This window comes from Acipenser ruthenus, chromosome 5 (genome assembly GCF_902713425.1).
Source record: "Acipenser ruthenus chromosome 5, fAciRut3.2 maternal haplotype, whole genome shotgun sequence".
NCBI classification, from domain to species: Eukaryota; Metazoa; Chordata; class Actinopteri; order Acipenseriformes; family Acipenseridae; genus Acipenser; species Acipenser ruthenus.
This window is the reverse complement of record NC_081193.1, coordinates 23,546,834-23,566,358: the sequence shown is the minus strand read 5'-3', so window position 1 is coordinate 23,566,358 and position 19,525 is coordinate 23,546,834. Positions and strand designations below refer to the sequence as shown.

The window sequence follows — 19,525 nt, the reverse complement described above, 5'->3', positions numbered from 1 at the left end:
GGATTTCCTGTTTGTGCTCCAGTGCCACTAGCAGTGCTGCAGCGAGCAGATCTCATTCGTGCATACAGAGTAGTGATGCACACAAAGTTAACATATAAAGCCAGTGCACAGGGAATGGAGTGGACGGTCCCTTAGCCCATTAACCTCCAACTAATGCCTTCTATAATGACTACTCCTGGGACTGGCAAAACGATAGGTAGTCAAGATGCAAAGCCTTGTTATATAATGTTATGAAGTCTGTACAAAGGAAGTCTCTGAAAGCAGTTCTGTATAGTTTTCACCAGGTAGTATGAGAGTCCAAGACTGTGTAGATTAAACCTGATAGAACTGCAGCATACTCTTAAAACAGTTGTTAAAAGGTGTTTGCATCAAAAATGGGGATCATAGTGTTATATTGCCTGTACAGAAATAATATGAGCGTTTGGTTTATAGGTGAAAGCCCTTCCAGTTTGGCTGAAGGAACAGCTCCATTAGAACTGTGAGGCTGTGTGGTCCAGTGGTTAAAGAAAAGGGCTTGTAACCAGGAGGTCCCCGGTTCAAATCCCACTTCGGCCACTGACTCATTGCGTGACCCTGAGCAAGTCACTTAACCTCCTTGTGCTCCGTCTTTCGGGTGAGACGTAGTTGTAAGTGACTCTGCAGCTGATGCATAGTTCACACACCCTAGTCTCTGTAAGTCGCCTTGGATAAAGGTGTCTGCTAAATAAACAAATAATAAAATAATTGCTCATAAAGGATGCAATGCAACTATTGTCCTCTCTCTCTTCAGTGATGGGCTGGCTGAATTCCACGATGACTACGGAATGTGCCCCCCTCCCTGTATGGTGGTAAAAGTATGACTTTTACTCTGAATTGCAAAACTAAATCGACTTGTGATTTGTTTAGACTACGGAGGGTGGGGGGAGACCGCTCGGATCCTAACCTGAGGGTGTCGATGTCATAGTCTGCAGAACACTCTGCACTGTGGGGAAAGGTCACAAGGTCAGATCCTGTTTAGGATATTAAACCATTTACACAGGCTTCATGAGACCGGAGTTTGGGGGTGTCGTCTGTAGAGGGAGACTTGGAGGTGCCTTCTTATATTAACATTAAACATAGTCTGCTTTCTTCAAAGCAAATACTGCTTTCAGGGGTACTGTAAACATGAGCCACAAAAAAAAACATAGTAGCAGCTGAATAATAGAACAATTGTAGTTTTGCTAAAGGGGGTGGGAGTGGTTGTAAAACCGTTTAATGATTTTCCCCTGCAAAAGTGTTTTTTTTTTTTCTTTAGGGTGCAATTTGCACAGTAGTTTTTATAGTATAAAAAGAAAAAAAGCTGTAGTACTGGCATTTAATTTTTTTTTTTTTTTATCTAGGCCTCATCTGCAGGATATCCTGCTTCACTGTTAGTAAAAAAAAAGTCTTATGCATTGATAGCAGTTATTACCTTAAGGTGGGTAGTGGAGGTACTGTTACATATACTGTATTCATACCCTTTTCGTTATACATCTACAGAAGTATATATTCTATTGACATCTGCTATGGGCATTCATTAGCCCAAATCCACAGATATACAGATTGTTTATCACTGCTGATAACCACACATCGGTAATGTCAATGTCTGTTGCCAGTAAAACTTTCTGTGATGAACTAGTTGTTTTCAAACATGGCCTGGTTAGTAAAGAACGAGTGATGGAGGTTAAAAAAATAGGGAGGGGGGAGGTAGTTTATATGAGAAGGGGACAAAGTAGAGTATAATATGAAATGTCAGTAAATGAGCCAAGAGAGTAATCGACCATTTAAAAAACAATTCAAGCCTGACTTCGTTTAATAACTGTGCATGCTGTTTTGAGCTTTTCAAGCAGTTTTGATTCTTTGCTTTGATGAATAACAGTAAATAGTGACAAGACCTTAATAACCAACAAAATAGAGCTGTCATATCAAGTATTTCTTTGATCCAGTAGAGGAAGAAACAGCCATATATGAACATAATAAAATGTAGTGTGTGCTTTTAGCATGTATTTTAGTATCAAAGAAATGGTAGTCGCAAAAAAAAAAATGCTAACATTTCATCATGAATATCACCCAAACCTATAAATATTACAATGCAGGTAGAAACATAATGGAAAGTTAATTCATTTTAAGTTACTGGTAGTGGAGCTAAAAAGAGTTGTTTGGGTGGCTGACAAGTGAGTGCCACTGAGATAATGGAAAGTTAATTTCCTCAGATATGCCCCCTTATCACAAGACTGCTCTGAAATTGGCTGTCCGGAGCAAGAGAGAGAGCGAGAGCAGAGCTGTCGCAGTGCCAGGGCAGGCAAGGGATTGTGGGTACGGCAGGCCCCTTTTTCCAGGAGCAACCATCCATTGGCTGCCGCTCTCCAAATTGGGCTGCCTTGCCTTTTTAAGTCGTTGCAAACAGAGCTGAGAATTCCTTATGACTGGCAAGCTGACAAACAGGGAGATGGGAGCCGGCAAATGGGAGATTAAGGCATGGACAGAGGAGGAGAGTTCCAGCTGCAGGATTGTTTGTACCTGTTGCGTCTGTTTTGTGTGTACCTGTTTTATGGTTGGGATTGCTACACGTGATTTGAAAAGACAAGAAGTAGTTAGCATTGGCACTGCCCTGCACCCAGTCCTGGGTTTTGTAACTCCCATGGTTTTTTAATTGTATTATTTAAATGGTTACAGTAAGTCGCAAGAAACTGGGCAATCTGGCACCTGCTGAATCTGAATCCTGGTTTTGCGGGGGTGAAATCTTTGTCCGGTTAATTGAGATTCTGAGACACAGACTTGGATTTAATGTAACCAAGTTTCAAAACTTTTGATTCAGTTCCAAAACTTTATGAATTTATCAAGACATTAGTCCAGGGGTGTCCCTTCACCTTCATCAGGGTAGTGAATGTGACAGTAAAAAAAAGAACCATGCTAATTGAGTGATTAAACTTAATAATCTGCAAGAAATACTGTGACAAAACCTACTGTAAATGGCAGGGAAACCGAATTTTTATCTGCTTACAGTATAATATGTTAAAGTTTGCCTACAACATATTTATGCATTTAATTAAATAAATCATACAGTAGCAAAATGTGTGTTTTAATATTGGACACTTTTAGACATCATTCAGAAATACTTGTGGGGGTTATGTTTATAATACAGTGCATTACAGTTTGACAATGTTGTGGTCAGTAGAGTGTGTATATGTACTGCACAGCAGTGTGCAATGGGGGTGGGTTAGCCAGTTTCCCATCAGTCCTGTTCTGTTCAGCAGGCCAGTCCAGACTTCAAGAATGAGAATGAGGTCATTGCATCTTCAGCCTTTCATTTTCTGGATCAGTGTGTTTTGTTTATATGGAGTGCATGCTACCAATTGAACATTCCATCTGAACAAACACACACGAAAGCTGTGGGACTCTGGGTTTGATTTCTTGTAAGAAACCTGGTGTTGACTATCACGATTTACCAGGAGATCTGTTATTGTATTTCTGCTCCACTACTTCTGGGTGTGCGAGAAAGTGTCTCTTTTGAAGCAGGTGCATCGCCAACACATTGCATCACAGAAATGAGAGCAAGAGAATTGTCTTCGTACTGAAAATGCTGAAATTTGTTATTTCAGTTTTATTAAATCCGTACCTCCTTTTTTTAATATATATATATAAACTGGTCTTCTAGACTGGACCATGCTAATATAGAGCAGCTGCAGCAGTAGTGTGTGCCCTGATTTGTACATTTTTACTGTCAAGTCAATAAGAAACTAGACATGTAAGGATGGAAAGGTCACTTTATCAGTCTGAACACTGGATGACCCCCACTCCCTCCTGACCCTTGATAACACCCCAGACCATCAGCACCACAACCCCAAAGCCCCAGCTGGCATGGAGGGGGTTAACAGCTTCCTTGGAGCTCTCAGGTTTCCAGGCTCAGCTGCTGGAGCTCTCAGCTGTTACAAATACTTGCACAGACTGTGACACAGAACCTGCACAATCCGCTCCAAGTCCTTTTCAAAGTCACCTGTAAGTCGCACCTTTTTCTAATTGATCTAATGCACACTTTTTTAAATGTTTTGGGTGCCCTTTGCAGGCAGTGCTGCTCAACATTGCCACCTTGTGCTGTTCTATTAAACAAGGAAGTACTGCAGCAACACGTGTGTGTGTGTGTGTGTGTGTGTGCGTGTGCGTGTGCACTGAGCAATCTTCATTTACTACACACGCTGACACAGGACGGATGGACTCATCGTGGTAATTCGTTTTATATGCAGATGATGCTGTTTCCATTGACTGGCATGTTGACTGACAAAGTATTAATAGGTGCTGAATTGTTAAATGAAAGGGATGCATTAATCAAACAAATGTATCAGCCCCACTGCAACCCTTAGCCATTTTTTATACAAGTCATTGCTTTTGTATAAAGATTAAAATCCAACCACTAGCTTCAAACTTGTTAATTGCTTTAATGGGCGAAGGGGATATACATCAGCAATATAACAAAGTGTATTCCAATAAAAAGCATGCTGTGGAAACATGCAAAATACAAAACTACTGAAGAGTAGGCTATCGGACATTTCCAGAAACCGATGTACAGCTGTGGCCAAAAGTTTTAAATCGCCTAGAATTTTACGATGGAGACATTATTATTAATAATAATAATAATAATAATAATAATAATAATAAACATAATTTAGATCTTTTATTTATCATGTAATCAAAGAAACTACAGAATGGTGTCGCAAAAGTCTACCAGAAGCCATAATAGTAGTACATGTTAGATTTCGAAATGTCATATTTTTTTATTTCAGTTTTTCTTTAAGTATATGGAAAACTATGACGCGGTATGTAATTCAATATGTTAACATAATATTATTCATCAGGTTTTGACCGACTTTATGAAGCAAAATGAGTTGATTCTATAGGGTGATGCAAAAAAAAAAAAGATGTACCAGTTGAGCCCAGCTACCAATGCCATGTCTTGTTTCTTGTACAGTTTCACGCCGTGGTTTTGAACGGACCATGCTGAACCCAATAGGACAGCATTCAAAACCAGTTTCTATCGTGCAAAAAAATCTTAGACAGCAGCCATAACCAGACAGGGAACTCTTATTTTAAATAATCCCCATAACTGCGTAGCCGGTGTGGCTTGCTTATTCCCTTTTCCCAGCTGGGTGGGACTGAACAGGATACAGTAGTATTTTACTTTATTGAAGTTTAGAAAGGTTTCCTAACAAATGATGACAGACCTGGGGTTCTCAGATAAAGGAAGGCTGGGTGTATGAGAATGCAGTTAGCCACCTAGTTTGTTTTTTGTTTTAGTTTATTTTTATTTATTTTATTTTTAATTAATTCAATCAATTAATTAAATAATTAATTATTTTTGTGTTTATTTGCAGAGTTGGGCACATTACTGAAAAAAAAGTAACTTGTTTGTTTCTTCAGAAAAAAGTAATAATGTCCTTATTACTTTAATTTAACTGTCTGGTAATTCATTTATTAACTGTTTCAAACAGGTTTTTAAAATGTTTGTAGTATAAATAAATTTAATTTTTGGCATATAAACATAATGTACTGTGTATTTCCTGACTCAATAATTTTGTAGTATAAAGAGAAAAACAAACTATATGTTGATAAAGCAGTAAATGTAAAAATGATGGGGTGATGCAATAAATGTGGCCACCGCTGTAAGCAAGCAAGCAAACAAATAAATAAGTGGTACGTACAGTCAAGTACGAGACTCCTCAATCTTGTCCAATTGAACTTCAAAGTATGTGGTGGTAGACACTTCAGGGTTAAAGAAAAGACCACTAATGTAAGTGTACAATAGAGAAAGGGTAACAAGACTGTCTTGTTATTTTTTTGCGGAATGCAACTGTAATATTATTATTCCCATAAAAAATCGAACTTGTTATATTACCTTGTTGTTGACAAAAGTAATATTACAGTAATGTGTTACTTAAGTAGCTAGTTACCCCAACTCTGGCTATTTTCAACATAAAATAAATGTTCTGTCCAGCTCTGGCTGGTTTCATAAACATTCCCGGTGTGATTTTTAATCTTACAAAGTGGGTGTTTAGGGCCATATCTGTTTGAGATGTAGGAAAATGCACTGGTGGGGGGGTGGGGTGGGGGGGGGGGAATTACTTATCAGAAAAACTGTGTGTGTTCTTGGAACACGGAAGTTGTGCAGTCTTGTATGCTGGCCTGAAAAAATGTATTGCCTTTTGCCCACATGTGTTGTCTGTGATCTAAAATCCTCAGACAAAGCATGTTAAACAAAGTACCCATACTTTAAGATTAGCCGCACACTGTTTATCAATGGTCTGCTTTCAGAACTTTTCTAAAGGGGCTTGATTTGCTAATATTGTTTTACTGCTTTCATCTTCAGGTAAATTAAATTGAAACCAGTTGAAATTTGAATTACTACTTTTAGGTGGATATTGAATAGTTAACCTATTCAAACCCTATTACACCCACTGTAATACGCTGTGTGATGAGGCAGTGCAAAAAGGACAGAAATGGTTAATTTACTGGGCTGCTGTAAACTGGCAACTGCAGTATTGGTATTGGTTTGGGTCACACAGGACAAAGCCTTTGTGATTTCAAAGCCTGTTCGGTGCACTGTCCTCTCCTTGTTTGGAGCTAGTACTGCTTTAGTAATTAAGCTCAAGCTGGGATCTGAGTACTGTGTGCTTTTAAGGAGGAGAGAAGACTACATGTATATCGTTTTGTTGCTTCACTCCCTCTCACCCCGCAGCCGCAATGAGTTGTGACAATCACATAAGTACCTCTCTGAACACGGTTCATTAGCCTAAAATGGAAATATGGATGAAAGACTATATGTACACTGCTGTGCAAAAGTCTTAGACACGTTGGATTTTTTTCTACTCTGATGCATTATGAGTATCAACAATTTACTCAAAGCCTCCACTAGTGTTTTCTGCTATTATAACAACCTTGACTTGCATAAAGAAGGAAAAACATTGAGTGAAATAGCTTGCACCACTTGCTTTTCAAGGTGTGGTATCCGAAGCATAATCAACAAGTACAGAGAAACATCATCTGTAATTGACAAACCCAGGACTGGAAGACCCAAAAAGCTGTCTAACAAGGATGAGCAATACTTGAAAATAATATCCTTAAGGAATAGAAAAGACAAGCATTGAATTGACAACAGAACTGGCAGAAGGCACAGGTGTCGTTGTCCATCAAATCAACATTCCAAGGCACCTTTGACCATTGTTCCATAGTCCAATTTCTGTGTTCTTGTGCATATTTTAGCCTTTGTCTTGTTCCCCTTTTTTAAAAAAAAAAAAAAAAATTTAGTTGTTGCCAATTAGTTTTTTTTTTTATTATTTTCTCCCCAATTTGAAATGCCCAATTATTTTTAGGCTCAGCTCACCGCTACCACCCCTGCGCTGACTCGGGAGGGGCGAAGATGAACACACGCTGTCCTCCGAAGCATGTGCCGTCAGCCGCCAGCTTCTTTACACTCTGCAGACTCACCGTGCAGCCGCCTCAGAACTACAGCGTCGGAGGACAACGCAGCTCTGGGCAGCTTACAGGCAAGCCCGCAGGCGCCCGGCCAGACTACAGGAGTAGCTGGTGCGCGGTGAGCCGAGGACACCCTGGCCGACCTAACCCTCCCTCCCCCCGGACGACGCTCTGCCAATTGAGCGCCGCCCCCTGGGAGCTCCCGTCCACGGTCAGCTGTGGAATAGCCTGGACTCGAACCGGCGACGTCCAGGCTATAGAGCGCATCCTGCACTCTAGCGAGTGCTTTTACTGACCGCCACTCGGGAGCGCGTTCCCCTTTCTTGACAGAGGTATTCTTACTGCAACACATCCTTTAAGTCCTGATTTCAAGAGAGACCTTCGTACTGTTGATTTGATGGACGACACCTGTGCCTTCTCAACTGACAGATTTCATTTCTTGTTGTATTGTTGCCTGTAGCAGAACTGCTAGAAAGTGTATTTTGAGAAGGTGGTACAGCATAGATGCACTTCTGTGATACTGAAATTCACTTTGACAGTAGATACAAGTAACCCTCTTTCTATCCAATGAACCATCAACATTTAAAAAAAATAAACGTCCCATTCACAAGTGCTTCAGTTTGAGGGCTTTGCTACATAATGCGGTTCTGTGATTAATTTTATATTCAAACAATAACTACACTCATTCAAACATTGCATGCACTCAAGTGTATTAAAATGGTGCTGCAGGGAATGAATTACGTTATGCTAAGAAGATCAAGACAGAGGAGTGTGATTTTAATGCGCATGAAAAAAACAAAATGTATCTCCAAAAGAATGTTTTAATCACAGAAGCTAACTGCGATTAATTAACTATTAAGTCAATAATTAAGTATTTTTACTAACCTAGCCTACTTTTGGGACTGTTATTGAACTAACTGAACCCAAGATAGAACAAATTTGCGTGTTTTGTAAAAGGCTGTACAGTAGGTAGCCTTGAGAGATTTTTCAGCTATTTTTTTTATAACTGCCCATTTAACAGATGTTAGGACTTCTGAGATTGTAATTGTTCACCCTCCCTTTGCCTCTTCATTGTACATTCTTATGCAGCTGTCATGAGGCGTTAACTCCAAATAGAATAACCTTTACCTCCTGGACCACCTGTTCCTCACCATAGCAAATTAAATGATACATTCATGTGCACATAGCCTGGAACTGCAGGCTGACAAACCTTTTAGTTGATCCATGACTTCAAACACTCATCATTGACAGTAAAACCTAAAGAAACTTAACTTTTATAAAATGTTTAGGCAAACAGTGAAGTTTCTTAGTATTTCCGTTTCGCCAACTGTTTTAAGGAAAAGAAAAAGAAAAAGAACACTGCACGTCAACTTGTGTCTAAATTTGAATTCATACTGTATGTACTGATTAATCAGTTTGAAATAATGTATTGTAATTTAACTCCATTTGTTTCGGTCACTGTTTTTAGTATTTTGTTTTGTGTTTTCATTCAAAATGTGGACCTCTGGTCGTGTCTGTCTGCCTGGCTTTCTTTCTCATGCTATATGGCAAACAAGGTAACTGCCTTGATAGTTTATCCAAAATGTTATCACAACCTCCAAACTTCCAATAGACTTCAGATTGCACTGGGCTGCACACTGAAGGGTTGGAAATAAGACTTCTATTGTATAGCAGTTTCACCCATTCCAGGTTTTACTAAGAGCTGGATCAACCACGGTGTATAGATGAAAAGCTCAGGTTACTCATAATAAAACCAGTAATGGATCAAATTGCTATGCAGTAGGAGTCTTCCATTCCTGCATTTTTTTTTTTTTTTTTTTTAATACTAATCTTACAACCAGATTATAAGGACCCTGTGTGTGCATGCACTGGTTTTACTTGCCCTTTACAGTGCCTCCTCCTTCCTTATCCCACAGGACACCCTAAAGCCTGCCTTCACGGTGGCCAGCTTGCCTGGCACCTCCACCTGTAACCCCACAGCGCCCACCACCACCACCATGCAGGTGAGCAGCGGAGCCTCCTTCCCCATTACCAACTACCTGGCGCCTATCTCTGCCAGCGGCAACGCCAACAGCATCACCAGTGCAAACGGGACGGTGCTCAAAACGGCAGCCACCTCTGGTGGAGTCATGCAGCTCCCCAGCGGCTTCACCTTCATGTCAGGTAGGCACAGCGTCCCACGGACACCTGTACATCCCCAGATTGGTTTTGCCTCTTGAGGCAAAGGTTAGAATCTGAGTTAGGGTAAACTAAAACAAAAACAGTTTTGTAATGATATTTAGCTCCTTCTGTCACCCACTGTGCTCAAAGGGACAGTTTGGTACAAAGCTGGCAGCAACTGAACTATGTTTTTAGTTGGTTTCACTTTGCCCTATGGCTACACATTTTAAATGTTGTATGTTGGTTTTTATATATTTTATTTATATATTTTTTAATCCATGAAGTGTCAAGATGAAGTATGTGCTTTGCTCACTTCCCTATGAGGTCACAATTCAGAATCTCTATAGACTGCTGCTTTTTACCATGTTTTTCAAAGTAAACACTTCTTTTTTTTTTTGTTGTATACAGTATGTGGTGGCTGAAATTTAGTTTTCAGTAATACAAGGCAAGTGTATAAGCAAGCTGTTTTGTGTGGCTTTGTTTTGCTGTCTTGGCCCAAGGATGCTGGGTTTGCATGGGAGGTACTGACATTATAAGCCTGATAGAATAGGATCTTGATGTTGATATCATTCCAGTTTTATGTATTCTGGAATCTGTCCAGCCAAAAGCAGACCAGAAATAAGCATTCTGTCTCATGATGGTTGAATTCCTTTTTTTTTTTATCATTTTGAATCCAAGAGGAGCTACTTCACTGTACTTCAAATAGAACACACACACACGAAACATCATGTTATCCTCTGGCCCCATTGTCTGTGTTGACTTAATGACTTGAAAAGCTGTCAACGTCTACAGTACAAGTACAGAGTTAAAAAATGATTCTCCATTTGTTGTCATTGTTCCAACAGGCACTCCGCTCCCCCCTGGCACCCCTACCATTCCGATCAGTCAGTTACAGTCGCACTCGCTGGCCATCCAGGGTCAGCCCGGCCAGACCATCACTGGGGCTCAAGGGCAGCAGACAGTCTTCCGCTTCCCAGCGTCCGTCTCGCTAGCAGGTCAGTGCACAGAGTAAACTCCTTCACATGCCCCCTTGTGAAAATTTGGAAATAGAAGATCTTAATACCAATAAAGAAATTTGAAAAACAGAAACAAGTGTAGCTGCAGAAAACTTGAAAATGTAATGAGAATGTACCAAGGGCACAGTACTAACAAAGCATGCTGCTTAGCGCTTTTATGTGTTTGTGTGTTGGTTTGTCTTTTATTATTGGGGTTTATACTAACAAGCACCCCCTTCTCCCTAATTTGTATTCTTCCTTTGTCGAATATGTTTCTGTTTCTGGGTCTCAGGGGGCACAGTGACTCAGCAGCTACAAGCGATCCAGGTCCACTCCTCGACGCAGCACAGCACCGGCACCACTGACACCGGCCCTGAGAACTCGCAGGCCTCCTCCAGCTCTGCAGGTACAGACACACACCTGCACACACTTATACCTACACAGAACTGTGTGTACACACATACACCTTCACAGAACTATGTACACGCATACTTCCAGCTACACAGAACTGTGTACACGCATACTTACACCTACACAGAACTGTGTACACACACACACCTACACAACTGTGTGTACACACACACTTACACCTACACAGAACTGTGTGTACACACACACTTACACCTACACAGAACTGTGTGTACACACACACAGAGAACTGTGTACACACACACACACACACACACACACACACACACACACTCACTCTTACACCTACACAGAACTACCTACACAACAAATCCTACACACCACAAACTTGACCCAGGACTTGCCACCAACCCCACAAATTACATAATTTTTTTTTGGCATCTTCAGTAGGCAACCTAAAGACTTTAGTAAAATACAACCGACAACAGTTAAACCTATACCTGTTGCAAACAAAATGTGAGAAAAGAGAGGGTTATATTTGCGAGGCCACTTAAGCATTTCTATTTAATAATAATAATAATAATAATAATAATAATATTTAAATAAAGAGGACATTGTCTCTGAATTTGTATTATTATTTTATTTTTTATTTATTTTTTATTTAAAGGAGTAATGTTCTTGTTTTTACCATGTTTGACGTTTCCCTGTTTGTTCTGTTTTCAGTCAGCCTCCCAGCCACGATCGTGACGTCGTCTGTTCCCACGACGATGGCGGGTCACATGATGTACCCCAGTCCCCACACGTTGATGTATGCCTCCACGCCCGCGCTGGCTGACGGCAGCCTGGCCGTGCTGAATGCATTCACCCAGGCCCCCTCCGCCATGCAGGTCTCCCATGGGCAGGTGCAGGAGCAAGGTGAGAACCAGGGGAAAGACGAACAGGTGTTAGGAGAGCTGAAGGAAGGGGGTACTTGGTTTTAGAAAGCAAGGGTTAATGGACTGATAGGCTTTATGATTATAAAGTATGGCAGATATGCCAGTCTTTGAGTAGGAAGCAGATATAATAGTGGTAATGTGAATAAAATCAAACTAGAGCCATGTGTTGCATCTCTTTATTAAAAGGCGCTAATAAAGGCAGAAACGAAAAAAAATCTGGGTTCTAAGTGTGTGTGTGTGTGTGTGTGTATCTATATAATGTGAATCTAACTTCACTTTAAACTGGAAACTTTTTATTAAAAAAAACTGTTGTCTCTGTGCTGTTCAGGTGGAGTCCCTCAGGTGTTCCTCACAGGCCCTCCAGGAACGGTACAGATACCCGTCTCAGCTGTGCAGTTACATCCAGTACGGAAAGATCTTCATTTTACAAGTGAAACTTTACTCCTTCCCTCATAAACAATTAACAACTGTCACCTAGAGGTCTGGGCCAGGGATGGGCAACTGTGGCTGTTCCAGTCCAGTCCACTCCACTGCAAGGCTTTTCCAACCAGTTCCTCAATTATTTCATTGACCCAACTGAAGATCAATGAAATAAGTTAAGGACCTGGATGAAAGTCTTCTTGCACTGGAACGAAATGGAAGATTCAAGGTTGCCTACCCCTCTGGTCCAGACAAAGGTAATATTTTACTGTGCAACAGTATTTTGTGCAAAATTAATGTGTACTTTTCCCATCAGTCCTCCTTTTATGGTCTTCATCTCATGGTTTTAAAGTTTGGACAGTTTTGTGGAGCGGCACCAGAAAGCAGGCCCTGCAGCTGAGTTAAGATTTCATATGCAGGAGGTGCAGAGAAAAAAAGAAAGGAAACCCATGAAAGAAAGCCGCCCTGATCCTGACGCATGCACTGCACAGTGATGAAGCTGTTGAGCACAGTCTGTCATTTGTGTGACCTAATGATATGTATCATGTACCAATGACTAGGGTGCTGCGTTTTACGCGACCTGTTTTTTTTTTTTCAATTGTAATTCAACTGCTATCCCCTAGATGTCCCTGCAGCCACTGCAGTTATAGTAATCAAATTCACAATTAAGATATCAACACATTATGCTTTGACTAATTAGAAAAATAAAAGCTAATTATTATGAGTATAAATGGTAATTGAATAAATTGATGCGTTAAAAGAAAAATCGAGAGACCTAAACATGGAGTCAAAGACATAGCAATCGAAAAGCATTTCATTGAGCAAACGCACGCAACAATATCCACCTGGTGTTCTGTACACCGATGGGTATAATTTATTTTGCACAACTTGCAATTTATCTTTGGACCACACTCAAGTCAATAATCCACCGACATTTATCATCGGAAAAACACAGAAAACGAAAGGCTGAGAGTGACAGCTATGAGACGGCGTCCTCCAGTAAAAAACATAAGGGGAACGAAAATTCTGGACGCTGACGAGATGTTATTTTCAATTTGAGAGGCATTTGTTTGTGCTAATATTCCCCTGGAAAAAATTGATAATCCCAAACTACGTGCATTTCTGAACAATCATGTAATAAATGCGGGAGCAATTCCTACAGCAGGTCAACTGAGAAGGGAATATCTACCCCAAATTGCTGAGTTGCACAATATGAAACTTGTACAACTGGTAAAGATGTCTGACAGTATATCTGTAGTTACTGACGAGTCTACAAATGCAAAAGATCAGTATGTTTTGCACATTTTGTTTGTTCTCCAAGGACTATCGAATACCTTCAAACTGAAAGTAATATTAGCTGATACAGTTAATCTGCACTCTGTGAATTAATCATCGGTGGCACAGGGCATTGTGAAATGTTTAAACGCATTTGAAGTTAACAATGTGACCGGATTTGTCTCTGATAATGCCAGTTACATGATCAAGGCATACAGTGATGTTCTTTGAGGTTTACTGCCAAATTCAGTATGTTTTTGTAATGCCCACATAATAGCCCTTGCCAGCAATATCTGGGCAAATAATTTTCTGAATGCAGACAAGCTGGTTGCAACCGTTAAAAAAAATTGTTTAAACATTACCCAAGCAGATACGTTTTAAAGACCACCTGACAGAGGCAATCCAACAAGAAGGCTGTACTTTATCTATGAAGTTGCCACCTGAGCCATGCATAACACGATGGGGCACTTGGTATTCTGCTGCTGAATATCATTCCAAACACATCCCTTTTTACGCAGGCTTCGTGGAAAAGGAAATGCACATTTCACCAAACACTGTAGTGTTAAAGGACCTCCAGAAACTGCTTAAAGATGTGCAAAGTTTAAAATCTCAACTCTCCCTAATTGTGACGCATGCCAAGGGACTAGTGGATCTGATTCAGTGGTTTGAAAGCCGTGAAGTCAGAGTCCATCAAACATATAATAAAGTTGCAGAATTAATAAATCCATACCGAGCAATGAAACAAGAGGTACACAGTACAGACGCCGCAATAAACAAACTATGTATAAAAACCTTCCATGACGTTTCTGAAAAACGGACTAATTACTAAACCCGGATTAATGCAAAAGGAAACCACGTTTTTTTCAACCAGCTCATAACTTTCTGATGGCAGTAAGGATATTCGACCCACAACAAGTGTGTAGTTTGGATCTGGAAGCCCTCCCATTATATTCTACTCCAGGATTTGATGCTGACTGTAAATCAGAAATGAACAAATACCTACCATATGCAAAAGAAAACAACAGTAGAATGACTGAATTTTGAATTAAAGCTGAAGAATTATTTCCCAGTTTAACACGAAAGGCTAAAATATATTTGTCAGTTGTTACCAATTCTGTAGATGCTGAAAGAAGTGTTTCTTCTTATGGCCAAGTTTTTACAGAACAACGTCAATCTATGAAAGAAGGCAGGGTTAACCAACTGACGATGCTTAAGTTTAATAGCAACATTTAATACATGGGACATTTTCTTTCATGAAAATAAGTGACACTTAATGTGCTGCTTGAGAACAACTTTGCATTATTATTATTATTATTATTATTATTATTATTATTATTATTATTATTATTATTATTATTATATGTGTAATAAATATGTTACAGCATTGATGTTTTGATTTCAGTATTTTATATAAATTGTTCCGGGAATCAGTTCTGTTTTTTTTTTTATATTTTGTTGACAAATTGTGTTCCTACTAGTAAACTGAAACATTTAAATTATTTATTTACACATTCCAAGAAAATAATATTGAATAAGACATATTCATAATAAAGGGATGCATGAATAATGCGCATTAATAGAATGACTAATTGAGATGATTAAAGGAATCGGGAGATTATTAATCAGTAAGTAGTTTAATTAAGCAGACTACATGACCACCTTGCAGTGGGAGGAATGAAGTGAAGCCTAAGAAAGTAGGTCACGTAAAACACAGGGCCCTACCAATGACATTTACTGTTCAGTCAAAATAAATGCAGAAAGAAAAGTGTATCTATCTATCTAATTTTTTTTTCTTTCTTTTTTTTTTTTTTTTTTTTTTTTTAAATATAAATTACACTGGTAATAAGTCTGGTGCTGTAGGAACCCTTATGTTAAGTCTGTGTGTGTTTTAATAAAGGTGCAAACTGTCATAAAACATGCAAGTAATGTTTTTGAATGAGTTGGTAAAGTGGTTTAGTAATCTTGTATACCTACAACATACAAGCATGTGCTTCAGTACCTGAAAGTTTAACAGAGCTACAAAGCAATGACTTTTTAAACTTCCGAGTCCTTATATTTCAGTAGTATCCTAATTACAGTAATTTAAATCAGGGCTACAAATGTGGCCCCAGGGTACCTTATCTAGCGCCAGCAACATTACATTCTGGCGCCAGTAGACATGTTTAATTTTTAATTTTTTTTATATTCCTTAGCAACCATAGATGATGATAGTTTCTCATTGGGTCTGGACTACTCACATGACCCACCCACACTCATCCACATACACAGGAGAGAAGGTTTGTGCCGTGTGGGAAGTTTAACTGCAGAAACTGGTCGCAAACATGTCTTCGCACCACACTTTTACCCAATTATAACACTAAAAACTAATTGAAGAGGGGGGCTTGATTAGGGCAGGGTTTGATAATTTAGCACCAGCAGGCTTTGTGGTGCTAAACTTTCAAAACAGTTTAGCATAAATTTTCAAATCAATTTGCCCCCCTGGAAATCCACCCCGATGTGTTCTGTTACACGTAGGTCTTTACGTGATGCCAGTATAAAAAATAACATGCAAACCTCACCTCTGACGCATACACAGGCACATTAGCTGAATTGGGGTATATTTGGGGGAAAACAATGGAGCTGCCTGTCCTGTAATGTTAAATAAACCGTGTATTACAGAACACACAGGGTGCTGATGTTGTTCGTCCCAGAAGTGTGCCGTGAATCCTGACCAGCCGTTCTCATCCCTGCTCTCCTCTGCTCTGTTTTCAGATGGTCATTGGGCAGCAGTCGAGTAACAGCAGTCACCTGACGGAGTTGCAGGTTGTGAACCTGGACGCTGCACACAACTCCAAGAGCGAGTGACCATCTCGCCAACACAGATAGAGGAGCCCAAGAGCGCAGCGTTTATTTAAGAACAATTATTTATTGATGCCTTTTCTCCTCACCATGTTTTTAATTGATTATTATTATTATTATTATGTATATTTTTTTTTCAAAAAGTATAGGAAGGGAGAATTCATAGCTTACGAATCCTTGAAATAGTTTTTTGTGAATCTGAGAATGTCCTTTTTTGTTACTGTCACGTACAGACGCTGTGGCTTCTCACTTCAGCCAAAGAGAACATTCATTCTTGTGTGTGCGTACAGTATGTGAAGGTGGGGGTGGTGAGGTAAACCACAAAATGTACGTAATTCCCTCTCTTCGTTTTATTTTTTTGGAAGAGAGAAGCAACCTTTTTTATTTTTTTTTTTTAAGCCTGTTTGTGCAATGGCGTGTGGCTGTATCTGGAAGTAGGTCTCTCTTTTTTCCTTTTTTTTGGTGTGTTTTTTTTTTTATCTAGATGGTACAGAGACTGAAGCCCTGAAGTATTTAGAATTGTGATGGGACATTTTAGTGCCAAAAACAGTATGAGCCTCAGTCAAGGGCACAACACTTAGAAGCTCTTGGTCTTTTTTACACACTGCCTTGGAGAGAGTAGTAGGAGGGGATATCACTGGCTGCTCAAGCTGCATTTGAAAGAATTAGGAAGCTGGTGCCTGCAGAGGCCCTGCTCTGGGCCATACCATTTGGTATATGCATCACCCTACAAAGCAGCTTTATAACACAATGCCTGATCAGACTTGACATTGGCTTTCAAATCCTCTGTTAAAGTGCAGTCACTATAACTGTCCTCCTAGCTTTACTGAGACTTTTAAAGTGCTACGCACCCACCTCCACTTTCTAATCACTGACCTCAATCAAGCCCAGGGCCTCGGATCGCTAGTTTGTAAAGAAAAAGAAAAAAAAAATTGTGCCTGAAATTATTGTTGTTTTTTTATTGTAAAACAAAAAAAAAAAAGTGTGGGGGTGGGAATAAAAATGTTTTGATCTTTCCAGGGAACTCTCGTATGGGCCAGGTCAGGGATCTTTAGGGATAAAATACCTGTGCACTCGTGTGTGTGTGTGTGTGTGTGTGTATATGTGTGCCTGCAATTTAATTATTATATATTGGATCTACCAATAGCCACTTACAGTAGTGGAGACACTCAAAAAATCCCTACAAGACATTTATTACCCTTTATTTATATATATATATATATATATATATATATATATATATATATAATATAAATAAATGAGTATGAAGACTTATTTTTGTTCTACAGACTATCATTTTTTTATATATCCTCTTTGGGATTGGCCTGTACATGTGTGAAATCATGTTGCAAAGTTGTGGTAAAGTTTACTGCCAGTAAATGTATAATAGTTTACTTGTGTGTTATATGGCAATCAAACATACCTAGATTGCAAAGATATAAAGATAATAAGCACTGTCAAACTCTTTATCATGGGCACATCTTATTGAATAGAAACCAGATGGCTAGCCTTGGAAGAAAAGTATCAGGGATTCTATTTTAATAAATTTAAAAAAAAAAAAAAAAAAAAAAAAGTGCGTATGTGTTTGTTTATTCTTCCCCAGGCACTCGGGTGTATGTGATCTTTATATACAAGAAACTGTATTTGTAGACTATTGAATAATTTTGCTGATATTGCTACAGAACATAAACATTTAACTCCAAATGTAGTTTTTTTTTTTTTTACTGTCCCCTTAACCCTGCTGTATATGTTACATCTGCGGTCTCAATTCGTGTAATTCATTGTTGGTCATCATATTTGATAGGATTGTGCACAAAACTGAACCCGAAACCCAAGGTCTTGAATGTTGGTGTATTCAGAACCTTAAGGATTTAGAACGATTTCTCTAATTGATCTGTAAGTTTTTTTGGCAATACACTGGTGTGCTAGATGGTGCAACTACAATTGAAGAGCAGCCCCTGAACTCGGATCCAAAGCACCTTAGCACGCGTATCAGAAAAGAGAGCTTTGTAATCAGCTTTCCTTCTGGTGGAAGTGCGTGAAACTGGGAGGGTTCTTTCCTACCATGTACTGATTTGGCCTGTGTACTGAGGATTAATTGGGATATGTAAGGGAAACATAGGGCTTATGGGGCCAAGGAAAGAAAAAAAAAAAAATTATATATATATATATATATATATGAAGCGGCTTGAATCACGTGCCAGCTCTGTTAGCGATCCTCACCATGGGACCATCAGTAACTGAACCCGTCCAAAGATTAGTTATCAACCTCCAATCAATTGGAAAGCGTGTGTTTTGCCAGACGACTGACAACAGGAAGATTCACAGAGTAACTACAATGCAGAAGTCAGAAGAAGTGATCGAGATGGCCAAGAATGATTTGGAGATGAGAGTAAGACTGGTCGGTGTCCATGGTCTGATAGCAGCTGAGGGTTGTTATTATCTGCTGTGCTGGGTAGCATTTCAAAGATGAAACAAGCTGATGACAATGGCATCAACATCTGGGACCGAGAAGGATGTGTATGGACACCTTGTGTGCAGACTTAATTGTAGGTTTGTCTCATGGTCATGTGTCTGCCATGAGCGATGTCCGAGGCAGACAAGAGGTACGAGGGCATGTGTAAAGACAGCGGTGCTGATTTGCCTCAGAGACACCAATCAAGGAGAAAGACGTTCTATGAAGATGTTCATAAACACGTTGGACATAGGAGCAACTATGTCCAGCCTTTGGATTTCAAGGCATCTCTTCTCATGTACCCAGGGGAGAAGTCAGATTTCATCATCTCCAAAAGCCACTGAACAGCCTATGTTCTCATCTGGAGAAGTCTACTGACGATGATGCCACATTCTCCCTACAACCCACCAGTATATTCCAGGAGATGGTGTATGTCGCTTTGCATGTGAGACAAGACCTGCTAGACACCCTGGGTCATTCTGCTGCATGGCGTGGTATTGATCATGAGCAAGTTGACAAATGCGTATATTCCATTTCAATTTCTAATTTCATCCGTTCATTTTTACATTTTCTATTTGACTCATAAGCTCACGTCCGGTTTAAGAAGCCATTAA

The 19,525-nt window shown here is 39.6% G+C and overlaps 1 protein-coding gene across 4 annotated transcripts in view; it reads left to right on the top strand.

The window, feature by feature from the left end:
- LOC117402353 (serum response factor-like) overlaps positions 1-18,029 on the top strand; it is a 36,886-nt gene extending 18,857 nt beyond the window's left edge. The window contains exons 3-9 of one of the 4 annotated variants that reach the window (XM_059023850.1): positions 9,381-9,627; positions 10,470-10,619; positions 10,912-11,025; positions 11,712-11,903; positions 12,252-12,353; positions 15,811-15,894; positions 16,370-18,029. In XM_059023850.1, the coding sequence (XP_058879833.1) occupies positions 9,381-9,627; positions 10,470-10,619; positions 10,912-11,025; positions 11,712-11,903; positions 12,252-12,353; positions 15,811-15,894; positions 16,370-16,395 (915 nt within the window). In that variant the 3' untranslated portion in view covers positions 16,396-18,029. Of the gene's footprint in view, positions 1-9,380; positions 9,628-10,469; positions 10,620-10,911; positions 11,026-11,711; positions 11,904-12,251; positions 12,354-15,810; positions 15,895-16,369 lie in introns of those variants that run through there. The other 3 variants (XM_034003412.3, XM_034003413.3, XM_034003414.3) reach the window with 3 other exon arrangements.
- Positions 18,030-19,525: the final 1,496 nt, after the last annotated feature.